The 20438-nt window shown below is 40.7% G+C and overlaps 2 protein-coding genes across 2 annotated transcripts in view; both read right to left on the minus strand.

Annotated features, from left to right (window-relative positions):
- Positions 1–5415, minus strand: part of LOC118420171 (oral-facial-digital syndrome 1 protein homolog) — an 8380-nt gene extending 2965 nt beyond the window's left edge. Inside the window, exons 1-8 of the mRNA XM_035826883.1 lie at positions 5241–5415; positions 4859–5022; positions 3889–4000; positions 3497–3545; positions 2803–3037; positions 1835–2009; positions 863–1040; positions 213–334 (exon numbers count right to left, since the gene is read on the minus strand). Coding sequence (XP_035682776.1) covers positions 213–334; positions 863–1040; positions 1835–2009; positions 2803–3037; positions 3497–3545; positions 3889–4000; positions 4859–5022; positions 5241–5415 — 1210 coding nt within the window. The remainder of the gene's footprint in view (positions 1–212; positions 335–862; positions 1041–1834; positions 2010–2802; positions 3038–3496; positions 3546–3888; positions 4001–4858; positions 5023–5240) is intronic.
- A 98-nt stretch (positions 5416–5513) lies between these two features.
- LOC118419655 (oral-facial-digital syndrome 1 protein homolog) lies at positions 5514–20107 on the minus strand. The gene is made up of 15 exons (XM_035826154.1): positions 20011–20107; positions 19241–19441; positions 18599–18667; positions 17874–17901; positions 17082–17192; positions 16314–16456; positions 15376–15465; positions 14258–14341; positions 12243–12349; positions 9867–9986; positions 9026–9099; positions 8309–8400; positions 7636–7713; positions 5797–5864; positions 5514–5587 (listed from the first exon to the last, which is right to left on the minus strand). Exons 1-15 carry the CDS (start codon positions 20104–20106, stop codon positions 5536–5538), a joined length of 1413 nt encoding a protein of 470 aa, XP_035682047.1. The 5' UTR covers position 20107; the 3' UTR covers positions 5514–5535.
- Positions 20108–20438: the final 331 nt, after the last annotated feature.

A 20438-nucleotide genomic window follows, 5' to 3' on the forward strand; every position in this document is an offset into this window, starting at 1 on the left:
CTCTACCACCTTTGACCTGTACTTCCTACTACTCTGGAAAGCCAACCTTTGTAGTCATCTTCTTATTCGCTTCCTGTCTCTCAAATAATTAAAAACATTGCCCCTAACAAACACATACACATTGAAAACATAGACTCCATATACACATACTGGTAAAAACAATAAATCAAAAGGCAAAGGTGCATTGTATAATGTAGCTATTACTGTTGTACCTGTCTCACTACCAGGTAAGACGACCACACTAGGCTCCCCTGGTCGAGCGATGAGATCATCCACAGTCATGGGGTTGGCAGGGGCACGTACTGACTCTCTGGGTATATCATCTTCCCTTCTCCTGAGAAAAATGTATGTGCCATTAACTTGGGTATACTGTACTGTATTTTGTGCTACAGCAAATATTGACATCTTACTAGAACTAGAATAAAAGTCTGAGTTAATAAATCACATCATTGGAAGAAATGGAAGCATTTGCCGATCCCTAAAATTGTGTTTTCTGTTTTCCAACTAACTTGACTTCCAACAACTTTTGGCCCTTTACATGTTACAAGTGAATAAAGTCTTGTCTCCAGAGTGTGGCAATAATGGGATCAGATAGGTGAAGAGAACTGAGTGATTCAGTAAAAAAATCTGGTGAGTTGAATTTTCTTATTTGGCAAACACTTTGACGTCTCCATAATCTATCTACAACATACATTTTGTGCATGTTATATTCAGACTTTAACTTGTAACAGCAAAGGTGAGTGTCATGGAAAGAATGTTCTTCCATTTCATATGCAAAGAAAAGCTTGGAAAAAAAAACCTTGTGTGATTTTCCAAAAATAATTGTGATTTCCCTCTAGAATACAAAAGGGTTACTCCTGACCTCTGAGTGCGAGATGGCCCCAGGGTCTCCTCAGGACTCCAGGTCGTGACCTCTGACAGCCCCAGGGAACTGTTGCCATGGAGGCGGCCATCTTGTCTGTAGGGCGTGGAGGACAAAGGTCGCGGGTGGTCGTCTGAACCTCGGATTGGTGAGGGGATCGTGCTGGTGTAGGACTCACCTGTTGGAAAATTTGCACGTTTAAGGCTAGGATTTACAACAAACAAGACAATATTTCAGTCCCAAGCATATTAAATACTGTCACATACATACATACGAGAACTAGGTCACTCCGTGATCAAGATGGACTGACAGCCATCGAAAATTTGGAGGTACGTGTGCTTACCTTTAATAACAGTCACTGATTGATGAAAATTCTATTAACAATACATGTAACCATAGTCTGTATAATGCAAACTCCGCTATCCGGAGCTAGTAGGCTCCTCCCCGCGCGGCAATGTAGGACGGGCCTGTGAAGCGCGATTAAATCAGGCTAATGTAACCATTATAAGCAATAATGAGATAAACTAAATGCAGTTAGCAATGACATCTACACATGTAGCTGCAGTGCAAAGTGAACCATTCATTTTTGCCATGAAGACAACAGACGGTCATCAAAACGTCAACTCTTGTAAAACATGTGGTTGTGGCGAATATCAAAGAACACAAATTACAACCATAGCAATATGTACAATATGAGAGCCAAACGGGAAGTTCCACTGCAGTACCGTAGAATGCCACTATGAGGCGAGTTATTGAATTGATCTTCGTTTTCCTGGTCCCTACCAACCCACCAAATATCATGTGGATCTACATGTATCCTCAGAATCTCAGTCAGATTCTCAAGTTACTACTAAGCTGTCAAACAAACAAACAAACAAACACACATGCATACACGCACATCCAAATACACCCAAAACATGGCGTTCTTGGCGAAAGTAACAAGCTAACAAACAAACAAATAAAAGCTCCTACCTAGACCAGTTGCAGTTGCAGGTCTGGTTTGCGGTGGTTCGGCCCAGGACACGTGGTGTACGGGGCGGGGAGGAGACGTGTGCTGGCGGCCGATGATTCCTTGCGCTGGATCCCGCGGTAATGACGGAATGGTGCCCATCCTCTGCTGATACGTCTGGTACGTCTTCTCCAAGTTCTGTGTGGTAGAAAGTACAGTCAATGTACAATACATGTAAATATACTAACATGTATATCATGTGTTGCTATGAAAGTCATAAAGCTTTGTGCCAGCAAATGCATGCTGTCGTATTGTGTATTCTATTGTAAGTTATGATAGCAAAAATGTAAAAATTGACAGCAAACAATCATAACTAACATCGAAATGTTTCTGTGCATGAAAAGTTAAAATGAACTACTGCATTTCAACACATAATGGGTAAACCTATTGTGGAAGGAAATGGAAGAGAAAAGAATGTTCAAATATCATGATGTAAAAAATAACAATGGCAATCAAGACCCCTGATAGAAAAAGAATTCAAAGTCAAATAATTACAGCGTACACTAAGTCTTGTCCAAGGGTTATACTCTAAAATATTGTATACTGGTTGAATGGATGTTTTGCAACTTCAACTTCCAGAAGGCTAATTACAAGTACAGTGCATGGTAGAAGACATACATGCGACAGTGATTGTAAAAATAATACTCAAAATCAAATGATTGTGTTGGCTATATCTAAACAAGTTCTGTTTGACTTCTTCTTATCTGAAGCGGAGGAAAACAAAAAGTGCCAATTTTTCTACAATACATGTATCTGTGAATGTGATTCAAATTGGAAAGTGGCTTTCTCTTCATCCTTGAATGTGATAAAGTTGGGGTGAATCATGGTGAATTCTTTAAGCAAAGCAGTTCTTTCATAATGTGGTCAAATGAACAACTGGAAATGAATGATACAGAATATAGAAATCAATACAGAAAAACTTTATAATTACCTCAGCCTCTCTTTCCAGCTCCAAAAACCTCTGCTTTGTCTCCTCTATAAACCCAAGGGACCTGTCAGGTCGACTGCCTCTGCCAGGCCTGTCACTCATCCTGTTGCTACGGTAACCACCGACCAATTGGAGGGCAGGATCCACCCTGGTCTTCCTCAGACTTGTGTCCATGTAGAGGTCAGAGTTGGAAGGTCTGAGCAAGTCGTCATCAGAGGAAGGGGTGGAGGACCTGTGACTGGACAGATAGTAGAAAAAAATTAGATACAGTAGATACAAAGTAAATCTAAGGACTAGAAATATTCCCTGAAGAGTCAAACATTTCAGATAGCATCAACAATTTTCTAACAGTGACGGGGAACGTTCTACTTTGATGTCTACTCTTCATCAAATACAGAGAATAGGACAAGGCTTTGAGATTGAAAATCATGGTTAGATATGCCAACAAGATTTCCTCCAGTTGTTATTTCTTAAAGATGACTTGCTTCAGATCAACAGTTTGAAATAAAGTGGCTAGAAGGATTTTTGTAGCTTGCGGTGGGTGAGGGATATGAATAATGATGGATTTCAGGTTCTAAGAAATATACTTTTACAAAAGTGACCACAGTTTGGTGGATGATATTGAAACAAGCAACTGTAATTCGCCCACTAGGTAACTGTTAGAAAAACAGCAAGAATCAAATGTATTATAGCTTACCTGTTAATAACTGAAGGTTTGGGATTTCTGTAGATCTCATTCTGCAAGGCTGGAGGCAAACAGAACACAGAATGCTGTAATGGTGCAACTAAAATTCCTGCCAACAGAAATTATGTTTTGAAGAGGGCCAGTAAAACTTAAGGTTTGTTGATAATCTTACGCCACATCAATTTATTTTCATGGATTTTGAAATGCAATTTGCTTAAGATCAGAATATGAACATAAACTCTGAGGAAAAATCTGTGGATGCGTAGAATACATTTTGTCAGCTTTCTTTACTTCTCATTCCTTATGTCAGTTAGGAAATGGTCTATCATTAACCAGAATGTTTTCTGTGATACCTTTAACTATTTAGAAATCAAGCACCCTTTTATCATCATTGTAAAACTAACCCAGTTGAGTTTGCTGAAGAGCCAGCCTGAGGTCGGCGACCTCCCGTTCTGTCTGGTTCAACAGTCGCGTCTGCTCGTCATGTCGTCTACGCAGCTCATTACTCCTGCTGACCTGAAGTAAGGACAAGATTGTACCTCCATGGTTAAGTCTTGCTTAAACTACTAGGAATATATACAATGTAACAATATGCCCTGACCATGTGCCCCCTTACCCTGGGGAGTAGATCCTCTGGCAAGCAAATTAAATTTTGATCAACCAGGGATCACATGTGGCCAGTCTTCAACTGTGACATGTCTGACAGTAATTTGGGCCCCTAGGAAGCCATAGAATGCTCCATTTTAACTTAGACTTATCAAAAGCCCCACACCCTGGTAGGGAGAATGCTCTCTGCCGCTTATTGGCTTCACTCAACTGCAGTTTTTGTCCAGAAAAAACCCTGGTCAGGAAGTGATCGCCAAATCTTATCTGGTCAGTGCCCGAAATACTTTTTTTCAGTTAGGTTGTCTAAGTGGCAACCTGAGTCAAAAGCCAGGTTGCTCCATCAACATTTCAGGTTGCCCCACTTTCAAGTTGTTACTTATATGTAACTATGCAATATGTTTTATGTTATCACTATAAAAACCAAGGTTATGCACATAGGTGGGGGACAGCAGTGTTCCAACTGCAAAATTTCAGGTTGAGCAGTGTGCTACCTGGGTTTAAAATCAAGTTGCGTCAAACAAAATGTGGTTGCATTTTCAAGTGGGTACTTCAAGCACTGTCTGGTTGTGTACTGTGTTCTGCCAATGCAGTGGTCTGGACACTCTGCATCAACAATCAGTCTTTCTTCATCTCTCTCCACTGCGTCCTATTCATCGCCAGCTTCCTGAGCTCCCTCAGTTTTCTTTCTGACACTGTCAAGTTGTAGAGTTTGAATTGTTAATCATAGCCTGTCGTCTAACCAAATCGGAGGCTGAATTTTGCTCCCACCTCAGTGTCTAGCTCGTTCTTGAGCTGTTGTTTCTGGTGTTCACACACGGCCTTGTCCTGACTCAGTCGTTCTCTCTCCCTCTGCAGTTCAGCCTGCAGTACCAGCATGTCTGCCGGGGGATGTGATGCCCTATCCCTCTCCTCCTGCAGCAGTTTCTCAAGCCCTGCAGTATAATAAAAATATATCATTCATCCTTTTTTTTAATTTCCATGAAAACATACTAAAACACCATTTTAACCCCTATAGTTAATGTACCTCAGAGTCTGTAGTGTTGGTACCACATATACATTGTAGTGTCTGTATCCCTATACTATACCCCTACACTACCTTCTATAGTGTCCATACCCCTTATAATGTTCGTACCCTAATTAGTGTCCATACCCAGTGTTGTCGGTACCCCTGTAGTGTCCGTACCCCTGTAGTGTCCATACCCCCTTAGTGTCCGTACCGACAAAGTGTCCATACCCCCTGTAGTGTCTGTACACACTATAGTGTCCATACTCAATGTAGCATCAGTACCTCTGTAGTCCATACCCCCTAAAAAGTCTGTACCCATGTAGTGTATATACCCCCTGTATTGTGCACACCCCATGTCTGTATCCCCTGAAGTGTCTGTACCAATACTGTCCGTAGTATCAGTAATTATAGTAGTACCCTGTAGTATCAGTAATTATTTTTACTTACTCGACTTCTCTTGCTGGTGGTCATTACCCATTTCTGCTAGCTTCCTGGAGGAGAAAAGGTAACACATAAGCTCAACAACATGTCACAATCAAACTTTTAATGTCTCAATTCTGTAATTTCAAACAAACGTATCCATCTGAATCAATGTCACTTTCATTGACTGGAAGTAGAGGCGAACATAGGAGCAAACTACAACCCGAACGGTACCCAGGCAAGTCTTCATAACCATGAAAAGAATACTTGCTATGCTGACCTGTTGGCAGAGTCCAGTTCCCTTTGTAGTAATGCAGCCTCTTCTTTGATATGTCTGAGGTCTCCCATCTGTGGACAAGTCTACCTTTTAGTTCGTATCATTAGGCTATATTTACCAGGATTGGCAACAAAATTATGAATGTACCTCTACTTCTTCTGAGAGGAAAAAATTAATGAGGAAATGGTAAGGAAAAGATTACTGGCTTTCGTTGACAGTGAGGATATTGAAGTTTCCATTCACCTGTGGTTAAGTGATAACATGCATTATTACTATATATTGTGGTGCATAAATTTATACTCTCTGTAATTGTATAAAAAATCAAAGGAATGTAAGTTATTATATAACCTCTTTGTTTCAATAATGAGATGAAACCTGATATACTAGATGTGATAGTAAATACCCACAAAGAAAGAATTAATACTGTAAAAAAGCATTTTGATTTGGAGGGCTCTATTTCAATAATTCTGCATGGACTGGCAAAATGTTTGATGACTTTTGTCTTCATCTTAAAGTCAGTGCTCTGAATTTTTCTACACCAGCTTCAACTTGGTTGGGGTCGGGACATTAGAGATTCAGAAAAGAGTAGTTAAATTCACCAAAATAATTCCCTGACCAAATCAAAGCATTTTACAGTAAATTAAACGTAACGTTAAAAGAGAAGTAAATCAGTCATATGTACTGGATAAGAGATGTATAACAGTTAAACAGTTGTGTACTGGAGTGGGCACTCACAGAACATGTAAAGAGAAGTGTGTAACTAGGGGTGGGTACCGGTACAGAAAGTTCAGGTCCAGGTCAGGTTCAGGTCCAGAGGATCAGGTCCAGGTCCGGACCTGAACCTGATTCAGTATGACTCATACTAATAGTCTATGGAGTATTAGATTTATACTGGCTTTTTAAAATCCTACAACGCTAACAGCATCTGTGCGATTGGCTGTAAAACTTGGTAGAAATTACTATAAACGCTGCTCTACTTCACTCTTGTTATTTTCTTCCACCTGCAAGCGCCAAAATGTGTGAATGCCTGGTGAAATAATCTGTTCATTTTCTAATCGGTCCAACATCCGGTCCACCTAATTTTTTCAGGTCCCGTTTTTCTGGACCGGTCCAATAAGAAAAAAACGGTTTTGTACCGGTACGCTTTACCGATACCCAGCCCTATAGCTATGTGTAACAGTGGTGTACTGAACATTTTAAGACATGTGTACATTTAAAGACATGCGTAACAGTGGTGTACTGAACACCATCAGAACAAAAGAGAGGTGCACTGGTTATGTACTGGACATCCACAGAACATGTTGTAAAGAGAAGTGTGTAACAGTGGTGTACTGAACATTTTAAGACATGTGTACATTTAAAGACATGTGTAACAGTGGTGTTCTGAACACCAGCAGGACAAAAGAGAGGTGCAATGGTTATGTACTGGACACTAGCTGTCAATTAAAGACACCGGTGCAATGCTTAATCATGTAGAAATGTAATGAACACCAGCAGAACAATGAAAGAAAGGTGTAATGGTTGTGTACTGATGAACACCACTGGGACAATGAAAGAAAGATGTAATGTTATGTACTGGACACCGTAATCAATTAAAGATAGGTGTGATGCTTACAAATGTATGTACTGGACACTAGCTGTACATGTAAAGAGAGGTGTAATGGTTATGTAGTGGACACCAGTAGAGCATTTAAACTTTAAAGAGAGTTGTTAACAGTTGTATACTGGACACCAGCAGAAGAAAGCCACCAACTCAGTCTTGAACAGGTCACATCTTTCCACCAACCCAAGAAGACAGACACAAAACATGTTACTCAGGTTGTTGAGAAGGTGTGCCCATACTTCTCTGAGTCTTTCTTGTAAAACTTGGTTCTGCTTGGTAGTATATGACATGTCTCGATCCTTTGCCTCCAAGTCTCTCTGGAAGGGATATCATCAACGGTTGGTTAAATATAAAAAAAAATAGAAAGGACAAGCATGATTACATAATAAAAGAGTAGGAAAAGTGCTAACTTAACTTGCAGATGTTAGGATAACAGGAAAAGGTTAAAATTTGATCCCTTCTATCTAAATTGGCAGTAACATAAATGAATCATACTGAGACATAGATTCTTTTTTTCCACTGTCCAAATTTCTTAAAGGACACTGTCTTGTATCCTGACCTGGCCAGTGAAAAGACTTTTGATTCAGGACCTCTCGAGACTATACTCCCAACAGCTTCCAGCAGTCTTAGATTGGTAGTAGCCTGGAATCCATGCTATTTCTAGCTCCAGTTTGCTACTCTGATTGCATCAAAGCATGATATGACTTTCTTGACTGTGCTTTTTCAAAATTCAGCTGGTGCAGAGGGCTTTTATCAAAGACTAGAGCTGACCAACTCTCAACCACAGATGATGTCGTTCATGCTCTAACTCCCAAAAATGGCCTGGAGAAGGCTGGAGGCCATGGTCGACTATGTATGACAGAGGCTTTAGAAATGCTGACCATCAATTGTAATGGATAGGATGATTGTTACCTCTAATTGTTTTAGACCTGCTGTAGTCTCTCTCAGTTCCTCCTTTACCCTGGTCTGTGCAGTCCTCTCCTCAGCAAGATGTCTTGCCTCCTCTGTGTAACACAATGTAAGAATTCATATGTTCTGAATCTGATCTGCATAGAATGCCACTTGAAACGAACGCCAGGGCTTGAAATTCATTTTTGGGATTAGGTGCACTGGTGCACCCAGCTTAAAAAAAAAAAAATTGGGGTGCACCTCTTAAACCTAAGTAGAATGTCAGAAAATCCTAGTAATAAAACTTAGTCACAAGCTATCAAATTCTTAAACAAGTACCATGACAGTCATTTTTATTATCTTTCTAAGACTTTTTTAGATGTCAAGAATATGATGTATAGATTCTGAAGTATACTTTGATATCTTTACATACATAAGAATCTTTACATACATAAAAATATTTGGGTGCACCAGTGCACCCACAGAAAATAATTGGGTGCACAGCTCCAATTTTAGGTGCACCAGTATTTTGGTGCCCTGCAGGTGGAAGTCTGACCATGAAAAAAGAAGTGGTTACCAGGACAGCTCAATGTATGGTGTGCTTGAGGATTGCGTGTGTGATTTGCAGGGACATAATAAGAAATCAATAATTCTAATCATAAATCAGATACTATGATTCAAATGTCTGAATCCTTCACTGCATGTAGAGTTACATGTATGTGTAAAACCACTTCTACTCACCCCTATTCCTGGCTTCTCTCTCTTCTTCTTCCTGAAGTATTTTCACGTACTGACCTTTGACCTCAAGTTTGTACCTGTTTCAATCAGATGGACACTCAGGTTAGGGCAAAGAGTTTGTTTTAGACATGTTCATAGGACTATGCTGGCATTTTTGTCCAAGAAAAAAAATTAACTATTGTCAAACCTGTAAAGGTGACCACCTACACATACATGTAAGGTCCACCTAGCCAATGTGACCGGACCTCTTAGATATTTTTTTCCATTAACACAAGCACTGCAAATCCTGTCTATAGTGACCACCTGTCTTCAAAGACCAGATTTTATCAGTCCCCTAATTAGTCTTGCGCAGGTTTAACTGTACAGAATACAAAATTTAACCTAAAACTCACAGTATAAAAAAGCATCGTCAACTCGTGCTTTTGAGTGATTGACAACTTAAACATCCACACAAAAGACAGCAGTGTCACAAAACCAATACATCGTGTAGATCAGTTTTCTTGCCCACCTAAATTTTTTCCATTCCCTGGATTTTGAATTTGGAAATCCTAGAGCGCCAAAGGCAATCCTACTCCCCCTGGAAAATTTTAGATCTAGACCATCTGAAACGCTATTTCCTGCATTTTGAGGGGCAAATTTTGCTTGCAGACTCTGCTCGGCATCTTTTTTAATATATTTACATGCCGATATTTTTCCATCACAGACGGAATGGGCAAAATTTCTGTCCGTCCCCAGCAACAAAATTCCGTCAAAGGATGGAAGGACGGACGCTGGCTAGAACCCTGTTGTAGATGTAAATGTTATCCATAAAATGTAATTTGTGTGGCCTCAGGACAGTGCTTACTTCATCATCTCATTGTTCAGTCTCTTCTCATATGTTTCCTCGATGTTCCTGACGGCCTCCTCTCTGCGATGGATGTTCTCTTCCAGACTCTTCATCTTGTCCTGTTCAATCTGCACAGCTCTGTAACGAAGAACAATTTAAGAAATTGGTTGGTTACATAGTTATCTTTATTAACATGACAGATTAATGGACAGTAACTCCCATAAAGACTATAGTCTATACATAAAAAAGGAGTGGACACAAGTAAATAAACAAACGTACAAGTGTGTGACACCCATGAACGAGAGGCAGGGGCAGGCCTGCATGCCTGTGTGTGGATGTGTTCAGCACCAAGGACAGGCCTTTATGTCTGTATACATGTGTGGATGGTGTTCAGTACCAAGGACAGGCAGGCCTACTGGTATATGCCTGTGTGTGGATGGTGTTCAGCACCAAGAACAGGCAGGCCTACTGGTATATGCCTGTGTGTGGATGGTGTTCAGCACCAGGGACAGACCGTTATGCCTGTGTCTGGATGGTGTTCAGCACCAGGGACAGACAGTTGTGCCTGTGTATGGATGGTGTTCAGCACCAGGGACAGACCGTTATGCCTGTGTGTGGATGGTGTTCAGCACCAGGGACAGACCGTTATGCCTGTGTGTGGATGGTGTTCAGCACCAGGGACAGACCGTTATGCCTGTGTATGGATGGTGTTCAGCACCAGGGACAGACCGTTATGCCTGTGTGTGGATGGTGTTCAGCACCAGGGACAGACCGTTGTGCCTGTGTGTGGATGGTGTTCAGCACCAGGGACAGACCGTTATGCCTGTGTGTGGATGGTGTTCAGCACCAGGGACAGACTGTTATGCCTGTGTGTGGATGGTGTTCAGCACCAGGGACAGACCGTTATGCCTGTGTGTGGATGGTGTTCAGCACCAGGGACAGGCAGGCCTACTGGTATATGCCTGTGTGTGGATGGTGTTCAGCGCCAGGGACAGACCGTTATGCCTGTGTGTGGATGGTGTTCAGCACCAGGGACAGACCGTTATGCCTGTGTGTGGATGGTGTTCAGCACCAGGGACAGACCGTTATGCCTGTGTTTGGATGGTGTTCAGCACCAGGGACAGACCGTTATGCCTGTGTATGGATGGTGTTCAGCACCAAGGACAGACCGTTATGCCTGTGTATGGATGGTGTTCAGCACCAGGGACAGACCGTTATGCCTGTGTATGGCTGGTGTTCAGCACCAGGGACAGACCGTTATGCCTGTGTATGGATGGTGTTCAGCACCAGGGTCAGACCGTTATGCCTGTCTATGGATGGTGTTCAGCACCAGGGACAGGCAGGCCTACTGGTATATGCCTGTGTATGGATGGTGTTCAGCACCAAGGACAGGTAGGCCTACTGGTATATGCCTGTGTGTGGATGGTGTTCAGCACCAAGGACAGGTAGGCCTACTGGTATATGCCTGTGTGTGGATGGTGTTCAGCACCAAGGACAGGTAGGCCTACTGGTATATGCCAGTGTGGATGGTGTTCAGCACCAGGGACAGACCGTTATGCCTGTGTATGGATGGTGTTCAGCACCAGGGTCAGACCGTTCTGCCTGTCCATGGATGGTGTTCAGCACCAGGGACAGACCGTTATGCCTGTGTGTGGATGGTGTTCAGCACCAGGGACAGACCGTTATGCCTGTGTGTGGATGGTGTTCAGCACCAGGGACAGACCGTTATGCCTGTGTATGGATGGTGTTCAGCACCAGGGACAGACCGTTATGCCCGTGTGTGGATGGTGTTCAGCACCAGGGACAGACCGTTATGCCTGTGTGTGGATGGTGTTCAGCACCGGGGACAGACCGCTATGCCTGTGTATGGATGGTGTTCAGCACCAGGGACAGACCGTTATGCCCGTGTGTGGATGGTGTTCAGCACCAGGGACAGACCGTTATGCCTGTGTGTGGATGGTGTTCAGCACCGGGGACAGACCGCTATGCCTGTGTATGGATGGTGTTCAGCACCAAGGACAGGCAGGCATGAATACACCAATGTTGAGCTTAAAGAACATATCGCTTAAAGTCTACAGGTTCTAATGTCTAAACCTTCTGTGATGTATTTGCCTAGTTGCACACAGTAAGGGATATCTCCTCCTGGTGTGTAATTGAATCTATCTATACAATAAGGGGAAAATGGTGAGCAAGGGGGAAAGGTCAGCAGCTTTGACTGTTTGTATTCTTATTGTGAACAGTCCATGATAAACTCTGGCATATCATCTATTTATCAGATAGAATTAAATCTGACCAAGACTTTGAAGTCACAGTTCCAGGGTTACGACACTGGGCTCAAAGTTAAGGCTACACAGATAAGTGTGGGGTACATAAAGAAAGCTACATAGCCCTTACCTGTCGTTAACTTCTGCTTCCCTTCTGGCCTGTGCCTCCCTATTGCGTACTGTCTCCAGCTCCTCCAGTATGGCCTGTCTCTGGGCATGCATCTCTTTGTCTTGGATCTAGAACATGACATGTCTCATGTTACTGTTAGGGTTGCCTCTATGTGGAGAACTTTTATTTTGTTTTGGCTGTTCTGTCCCTCGAACTCTTGTCCTTAAAGGATACAAAAAATCATCTACGATTCATGTGATAGTTATTCATCCAGGCAGTGAAATACACAAGATACTAAAAGCAACTGGATATATTTTGTAAATGGTCAGACATGTTAGAAAGTATTCACTATCTTAGAGCTGTCAAATATTTTTGTCATCTACTGAGCAAAAACAGTAGATGATATTATAATACTATGTATCTGAATCCTTTAAACAATCAAGGAGGTTATATCTCATATAACCTCCTTTCAAAAACCTATCAAGTTGCTTGAGTAACTGTTAGCTTGTGTATCTTATGTGCAATTCAGATCTTGTATTCACATAGGTCAAGAGCGTCAACTGTTTAACATTATTGTACATTACTCTCATGTCCCTAATAAACATACCTTCCGGAATAAACATACCCCCCGGACAAATCTTCAAAATCTAATAAACATACCCCCCGGAATAAACATACCCCCCGGAAAATGACCAAATTGACATGACGTAGACTGTGTCCATGCTACTTCTGTTCAAGGGAAAGAAGATAATAAGCAGGTAGGTTATTTTCATTTACTTATACCTGATCACCAAATCAGTTAAATATAGCTGTATGAATAATGAATATTGAATAACTATAGATATCTTGTTCAAATCATAATATTTTCTCCATTTTCTAATGAAAGGTATACATACTCCTAACCGGGGGCCAACAGTGCTTTCAAATTCAACGTGAAAATTTACATGATACATGAATTTTCTACTCAGAACTTGAAGCAAGTAATCAATAAATATTTTTGTACATTACTTAAAATTACTGGCATATCAATAAAATCATTATAAATATAGCTCCAAGTACTCAACCATATATGTTTTAGACATAACCACCAATTAAAACACACATCAACACTCCCAAAATGGACACAAACTGTTCACAAAGTTTTTGTGAGAGCTCGTCTGTGAAGTAGCCCAGCATTCAGGCCACAAATACTAAATATGTTACAGATTATATTTTGACACTAGAAACCGCTAAAATTAGAACATTCAACACTCTGAAAATATATATGACATTTTGAGCCCATCATTACACCGAAATAAAATCATTTTCACCCGTTTACGGCCTCATTTTAGTGATTCGAATTTGGCCCGCAACAGGGTGCTAGCTTTACTGTCAGTGCGTGTTATTCCTGGCAGCCATGTTGGATCAGTTTCGGTCTTTTTCTTCAAGTTTAAAGCTGTTTTTACTGACGGATTTCTGCTGTTTGGGGAGAATTTGCGGCCCCAAAACTCACATTACAAGGGAAAGAAGGTTCTAATTGTTGTTTCTTATGTGAAGGAATTATTCGTCCGCCCCGTTGTCGCTGCCGATAGCGCATGGAACCACATGGTTGGAAATATACTGTACCTGTACATGCTAAAATTATGTGATCAGTGTGTTCATTTACGATGTAAATAGAGACTGTAAAAGTTGTTTATATAAAAAATTGTGCTTCAAAACGTCAGTGTGGCGGCTTATTTTCCCAATAATAACATTAACTTTGTGCATTCATAGCGAAATCGACCGATATTTTACATAATCGCTAGGATGTTTGGGTCACAGTGGAGGGGAAATCCGAGCTGCTTCGGCCGAAAATAGTGAATTTTGAGCAAAAATACCGCGGACATATGGACAGAAAACCCCAAACTTTTTATTATGCAGTTGTCCCTGGTTAGCAAAGCCCCAATTTTCAAAAAAATAATAAACGTACCGTCCCAAATAAGAACGTACCGGGTGGAATTTTCCTGGGAAAAAAATAAACGTCCCGGTACGTTTATTAGGGACATGAGAGTACTGACCTCTTGTTGCTTCTGTAGTCTTTCGATTGCGTTCCTCTCACGAGCCAGCAGGGCATCCGACTTGGTACGGTACTCCTGTTCCAACTGATGGGATAGAAAGAAAAGCAGGTAAAAAGGTATACTCTTTTTAATGTACATATTTTCTCATTTGACATTTGCCTGGCAGGACTCGAAATACTGGGTGCATGTGCACCCAGGTGTACCCAAAATTGGAACTGTGCACCCAATTTTTTTCGTGCACCCAAATATTTTCTTAGGTTTATGTATGTTAAGATATCAAGTATACTAGTATACATCATATTCTTGACATCTAAGTGTTAGGAAGATAATAAAAATGTCTGTCATGGTACTTGTTGAAGAATTTGATAGCTTGTAACTAAGTTTTGTTATTAGGTTTTTTTGACATTCTACTTTTTGGTGCAATTTTTTAAGCTGGGTGCACCAGTGCACCTAATCCCAAAAATGAATTTCGAGCCCTGGCCTGGGTAACATCAAATCACTTCCTGGCCTACCCTGAGCAGGTAGTAATCAGATAATACCCAGACTAACCTGACATGTTCACTAAGGGTCGGTACTGGTACATTGCATGAGGTACAAAGCCTTTTTTCTTGTTCAGAAATACCAAAATACCGGACATGAAAAAAATCAGTGGATTGGTATTCGAACCAATTAGAAAATGACCAGAATCTATGAGTATAATGGAAGGCATTGACATGTGTTTTATGGCTTACCAGTCAATAACAACAAGAGTGAAATAGAATGGAGTTTATAGTAATTTTCCCCAAGTTTTTACAATCAAACTTGGTCTAAGTTAACTGAAGCAGTTAGCATTGTTTACATGAAGATGGTATTTTAAAATGCCAATAGTCCAGCCAACAGATTTGTTTGTACCAAAATGGACCAATGTTTTGAGTATTAATCATTCACAAGTTTTCAGACAATCAGGTCCGGATTCATGTCCGAGCCTGGACCTGATCCTTTGGACCTGAACCTGTGCCTGTACCAGAATTTTCTGTACCCGTACATGTGCACACCCCTAATTCTATTTTTTTTAAAGAAGAAGCAGCAAAGAAAATGACCTATCCACTGCTTCCCTGTCTACCTCAGACCCGCCTTACCTCTCTTCTCATTGCATCCATCTCCCTTCTTGTCTTCTCCTTCTCCTCCAACTTCATTCTAACCAGCTCTGTTTCCTTAAAGTGGGCAACCTAAGAAACAAACAGACAGAAAGAAAACAAGAATCTTAATTTCACTTTATACCTTACACTTTTTACAGATTACTAATGCCTTGTTGATTTGATTATATGAGATAACAGCTGAAATTTCAGTTGTTTACAAAAAAAAAGGTTTTCAACCATACTGTAAATAGTATAAAGCAGCTGCAAAATGAGCATGCATAATTAATTGAAGACATCAAAAAACGGATACTAATGGTATAGAGTGCCAAAGTAAATTCCACAGTCTAAGAAGATGTGAAAGAACAAAGATGAAAAATATATTGTTCAATATACCATACTCTGTGTGTAAGTCATTTGTTCAAACTTCCTGACCACTTAGATTTCATAATGAAGGCAGCTTTTTTGGGGGCCAAACTTTCTTGGTATTTGCACGCTTGCATCAGTTTTAGGTTCCCTTTGGATGCCATTCATAATCAAATCAACATGGCCTAAGCATTCTTTGATCAGTAGATTTTTTTACTTTTTTTCTTTGACCTTATAAAAGAACTTATCTTCCTCTCTTTATTCTATCTTTAATCCTTATTGCAGCCACTAACAGTAACAGGCCCACAGTAAAAACATACTATACTGTTACTGTAAATGCAGAAATGTTCACAGTTTTCGCATTGCCAATTTGCCGTGAACTTAAAACCACTGCGAACATCTTTCCATGGCAGTAAGAGAGTATGTAGTACATGGTGCTACTGCGAAATTAAAACCACTGAGAACAGTCCTTTTCCCGCTACTGCGAAATTAAATCCCCGTAAACTTAAATGCGTAAACTTTAAAACAGTATATAAGACACACAACCTTTGACCCCATGACCCATGTCAGCCTACCTCCTGCTTGACCTGTGACCTTGCACGCTCGTCGACCTTGCGCTGGAAGGACAGCATCCTGTCCTCGATGGTCAGCGCGCTGCTGGCGGCCAGCTGGTCCCGCTGTACCGAGAACCGTTCGTCTACTGAACGCAGCTTATCATCTAAACAAGAGAGAATGGAATGCTAAGTGTAAAACTAATGGGGTAGAAGGAAACCGACGGATGTTCGTTTGTTTATTTTGTATAACACTGGTGTGTAAAACAACAGTTTTGGACATATGTTCAAGCTGCCATAGACAGAATGGTAAGGTCTGATCCTCTCTTAACAGAAGGACCCATTCTCTTTTCGATAAGTGTGGTGGGATCTTTAAAGTACTCAAAGATGTGGATCCCTCAAACATGGGACCTCTAGCTGAGGTCCCATCCAAAAGGACATGCTAAGTCAAGGCTAGGTAATCATTTTCCCCTAGTTTGAGTGAAGAAATAAGTGTTAAATGCCTTTTCAAAGGGCACAACTTTGAAGCCTGCTAGGGATTCCAACCCAAAACCTTTAGATGAAAAAATGCCATTCAAAATGTATTAGACCCTGCAATTTTGCTCAAAACATAAGATTTAGGTCCTTTTGAGCGCGTGCGCGTCATATGAACTTTGTAATTAAAAATCGGGGAAAGTTGGGAAACTAACAACAAGACCACCTTACCACCATGTATATCTACATTTGGCTTTGACTTGTAAGTTGTAACTACAATTAGGAGGTTCTGAGCCCTAATTTAAAAGGTTCCCTTACTGAGTGAAGCACTGGGAGGTAGGGTTGTAGCATCTGTCTGGCACCCGATGTCCTCGGTTAACCCCTGGGGCAGGGCAGAGGTCAGCTCACATAACAGCTGCCACAGGAAACCTGTATGAAAAATAGCATAATTCAGATTCACAAGTTCATTAACCTCTGATTAAAAATGCTCCTTATTTATAAAAGTTTTCTGGTTCGAAATTACTAAGTCAGCCCAACTTAGCCTAGAGTTAAGGCTTAATTGTTGTGCTTTTATGTGCTCCGCAAAGGTCTGCTTCCGTCAAGCAGACCTTTGAGTGAAAGCGCAACACAGCTTGACTCCAGGCTACTATTAAATATTGTCCAAAAACGGATTCTACTGTCTACTAGTGGTAGCACAACAAATGTTGAATAGGTCTACAATTACACTGCAGGGCTCGAAATACCACCTGCATATGCAGGTTAGTGCAGGTAAAATTGGAGCTGTGCAGGTATTTCTGGTGTCTACCTACACCTAACCTGCACTGGTCCATGTACTGGGTTTTATACATAAATGTCCTATAATGTAGGTCTATATGAATTGTTTTTAGCTGCATTGACTGTTACCACCTATAATATATTAAGTATAAAAGAAAAAATAGCAATGGTCCCCAAACAATTTTAGTATGATCTATGCAGTTTCCTATAGCTAAACTCAGAGTGGTGCAGGTAAAATTTGTCTGGTGCAGGTGCAGGTATGCAGAAAAAAGTATTTCGAGCCCTGCACTGCATTACTACTTCCAAAAAAACAGTATCATTAGAATGGTTACCAACCTTTGGAAGAACCAGGTAGCTTTCCTATCTGCAAGGAGAGAGAGAAGAAACTAGGTTTGCATGTTAGCTTCATCAAGAAGTTGATGAAAGTTCTTGATAGACAAGATCTTATCATAACACTGTTACCATTTAATGACAAATTGACAATTGATCATCTCTGAAGTTGTGCAGAGGCTGCCTCCGACCCTGTGTGCCAAAGCATGATGATACATACATGTACATACACAGGGCTCAAAATTCATTTTTGGGATTAGGTGCACTGGTGCACCCAGCTAAAAAAATTGGGTGCACCAAAAAATTTTGGGGTGCACCACTTAAATTTAGATAGAATGTCAGAAAAACCTAATAACAAAACTTAGTTACAAGCTTTCAAATTCTTAAACAACTACCATGAATCAATGATAGATGTTTTTATTATCTTTCTAACACTTAGATGTCAAGATTATGATGCATACTAGCATACTTGATTATCTTTACATACATAAACCTAAGAAAATATTTGGGTGCACCCTGTGCACCCACTCAATAAAATTGGGTGCACAGTTCCAATTTTGGGTGCACCTGGGTACACATGCACCCAGTATTTCGAGCCCTGATACATCACCGATCGGAGGTCGGGACCAGGCTAGTACATAGTTCACTCCATAGAGCCCTATCCATAGATGATGGTGATATGTGTATACATCAAAGAAAAACGACAATAGCAGCATAACTAAGCAACTTACCAATGACTTGTGCACTTTTGACTGAGGATGAACTCGTAGGAGTTGCAGAAAGTCACTTGTGGTCAGCAACTAAAAAAAAATTATTTCACATGCATGAACCATATAGGGACTGAGAATAGTGCTCTGATACATGATATAGGTGACAAAACACATCAGGAAGAACAGACATACTTTGTCAATCAGAGTCAGAGTCAGTAATCTTTGATCTTGTCAATCAATCTTCAGTATAGCCATGTGACTGTTGATTATAAAAGGCTGGTCTCAGTCCTTTTCATAAACCAACTATGACCACTACTGCTCCATCCTGTGGAGGAGTCCAGTGAGCTAAGAAATAGAGAGAGAGGTTGGGACTTGGGTTTAAAGTACTTAGTAAGTATTCGGAATGACCCTAAAGGGAGTTCAAAAACAACAACTGGTATAACGGACTTACAATGTAATACCGTCACACAACAGTAGATTATTTCTAGAGTTCCTACACATGGAAACTTTTGACTGTTACAAATGAGAAGCTATACACATTATGTATAGCTATACTAATAGGACAAGGTAACACTTCTTGGAAGGGGAAAGTTGAGCAGCAATGGTCATTAAGTGGGTTCATAAACTAGTGTTGTGTTAAATGGCTGTAAAATTGTATCATACCTGATCCCGTGAGATCCCACTCTCTGGAAGGAAGACTGACAGGGTGTAGTCATAGCTGCACTTCTGAAGGTGGTCCGCTACCAGGCTGTTGGCTGCTCTATGCAGCAGCGACCCTCCCTCTGGAATTTCGACAGGCCTAGGAACCCGTTCTGAACGTCCGCTGGACCTCAGCTCTGTGATCAGCTTGTTCCTGAGTTGACTCTATAAAAGACATAAGAGACATGAAGGTGTGCCAAAAAGCAGTTACTCAAGCAATGTTTTTGGAAACGGTCAGGCATTTCAGATAGAATCCACTATCTTTCATCAGTGACACTGAAGCGATCTGGAAGAAACCGGTCTTTTATAACCTAATTATGAATGACGACAATTTTTTTTTCCAAACTCATATCCAGTTGCTTGAGTAACTGCTTTTTGGCATATCTTATTACCTGGATGCCTAATCTTCATTGACGTAGACATGAAGGTGTTTTAAAACTTCTGTTCATTACAGTACCTTATACTAGTAATAGATTGTAAAAATCCTTATAATTTTCAAATCCCTCTTACTCTTTCAAATGGTTTAATGAGATTTTTTCTGAGTATTGCTTTCCGCTCTACAAGTGGAACGCAGAAATGCATATTTGATCTCTGACAAATAACATTTCCGATAAATCTATCATAACACGTAACACAAACATTTGACATTTGATACGTTGAAAGGTGCTGACTTTTTGTTCTCTTAAGTTTCCTTTCTGAAAAGTGGTATGTCTCAAGATGATAAGAATAAGCACCTTTAAGGAATCTAGCAGTCCTCTCTCCTTGAAGGTGTGGTAGAGCTGCTGCCTCAGGTCTTCTGCACTCATGGAGTCCTCACGTGAGGAATTCATGTTCCTGGAGAATGATGCAAAGAGACAAAGGAATAAGTAAAATTATAACTAAAATGCACAAATTATCATGCAAGGGATATGTCTGTAGCCGCCACGCATCAACCACTGATGCATGCGAACGATTGATTGGATATTATGGGTGTGCAACACTTTCATTTATTTCTTGATAATTTTAGGGTACACATAAAAATGTGGTGTTTTTTTTAGTTTTGTTCTTAGACTAACACAATTTCATCATGTGCTTTGTTTATGAAGGTTAGACATCCAGGTAAACAATATTCAAATATAATTCAATCTCTATAACTGGATTTAAAAAATGGATATTTACTTCC

This window comes from Branchiostoma floridae, chromosome 7 (assembly GCF_000003815.2).
Source record: "Branchiostoma floridae strain S238N-H82 chromosome 7, Bfl_VNyyK, whole genome shotgun sequence".
NCBI classification, from domain to species: Eukaryota; Metazoa; Chordata; class Leptocardii; order Amphioxiformes; family Branchiostomatidae; genus Branchiostoma; species Branchiostoma floridae.

What these genes read in the sequence shown, in the direction of transcription:
- LOC118419655 (XM_035826154.1), bottom strand. Translation starts at nt 20,106, where the DNA reads ATGAATTCCTCACGTGAGGACTCCATGAGTGCAGAAGACCTGAGGCAG. An exon ending in CAAAAGTGCACAAGTCATTG is followed by an intron (nt 17,902 to 18,598) that starts GTAAGTTGCTTA and finishes CTCTCCTTGCAG; the next exon opens with ATAGGAAAGCTACCTGGTTC. An exon ending in TGGATGCAATGAGAAGAGAG is followed by an intron (nt 14,342 to 15,375) that starts GTAAGGCGGGTC and finishes CTATCCCATCAG; the next exon opens with TTGGAACAGGAGTACCGTAC.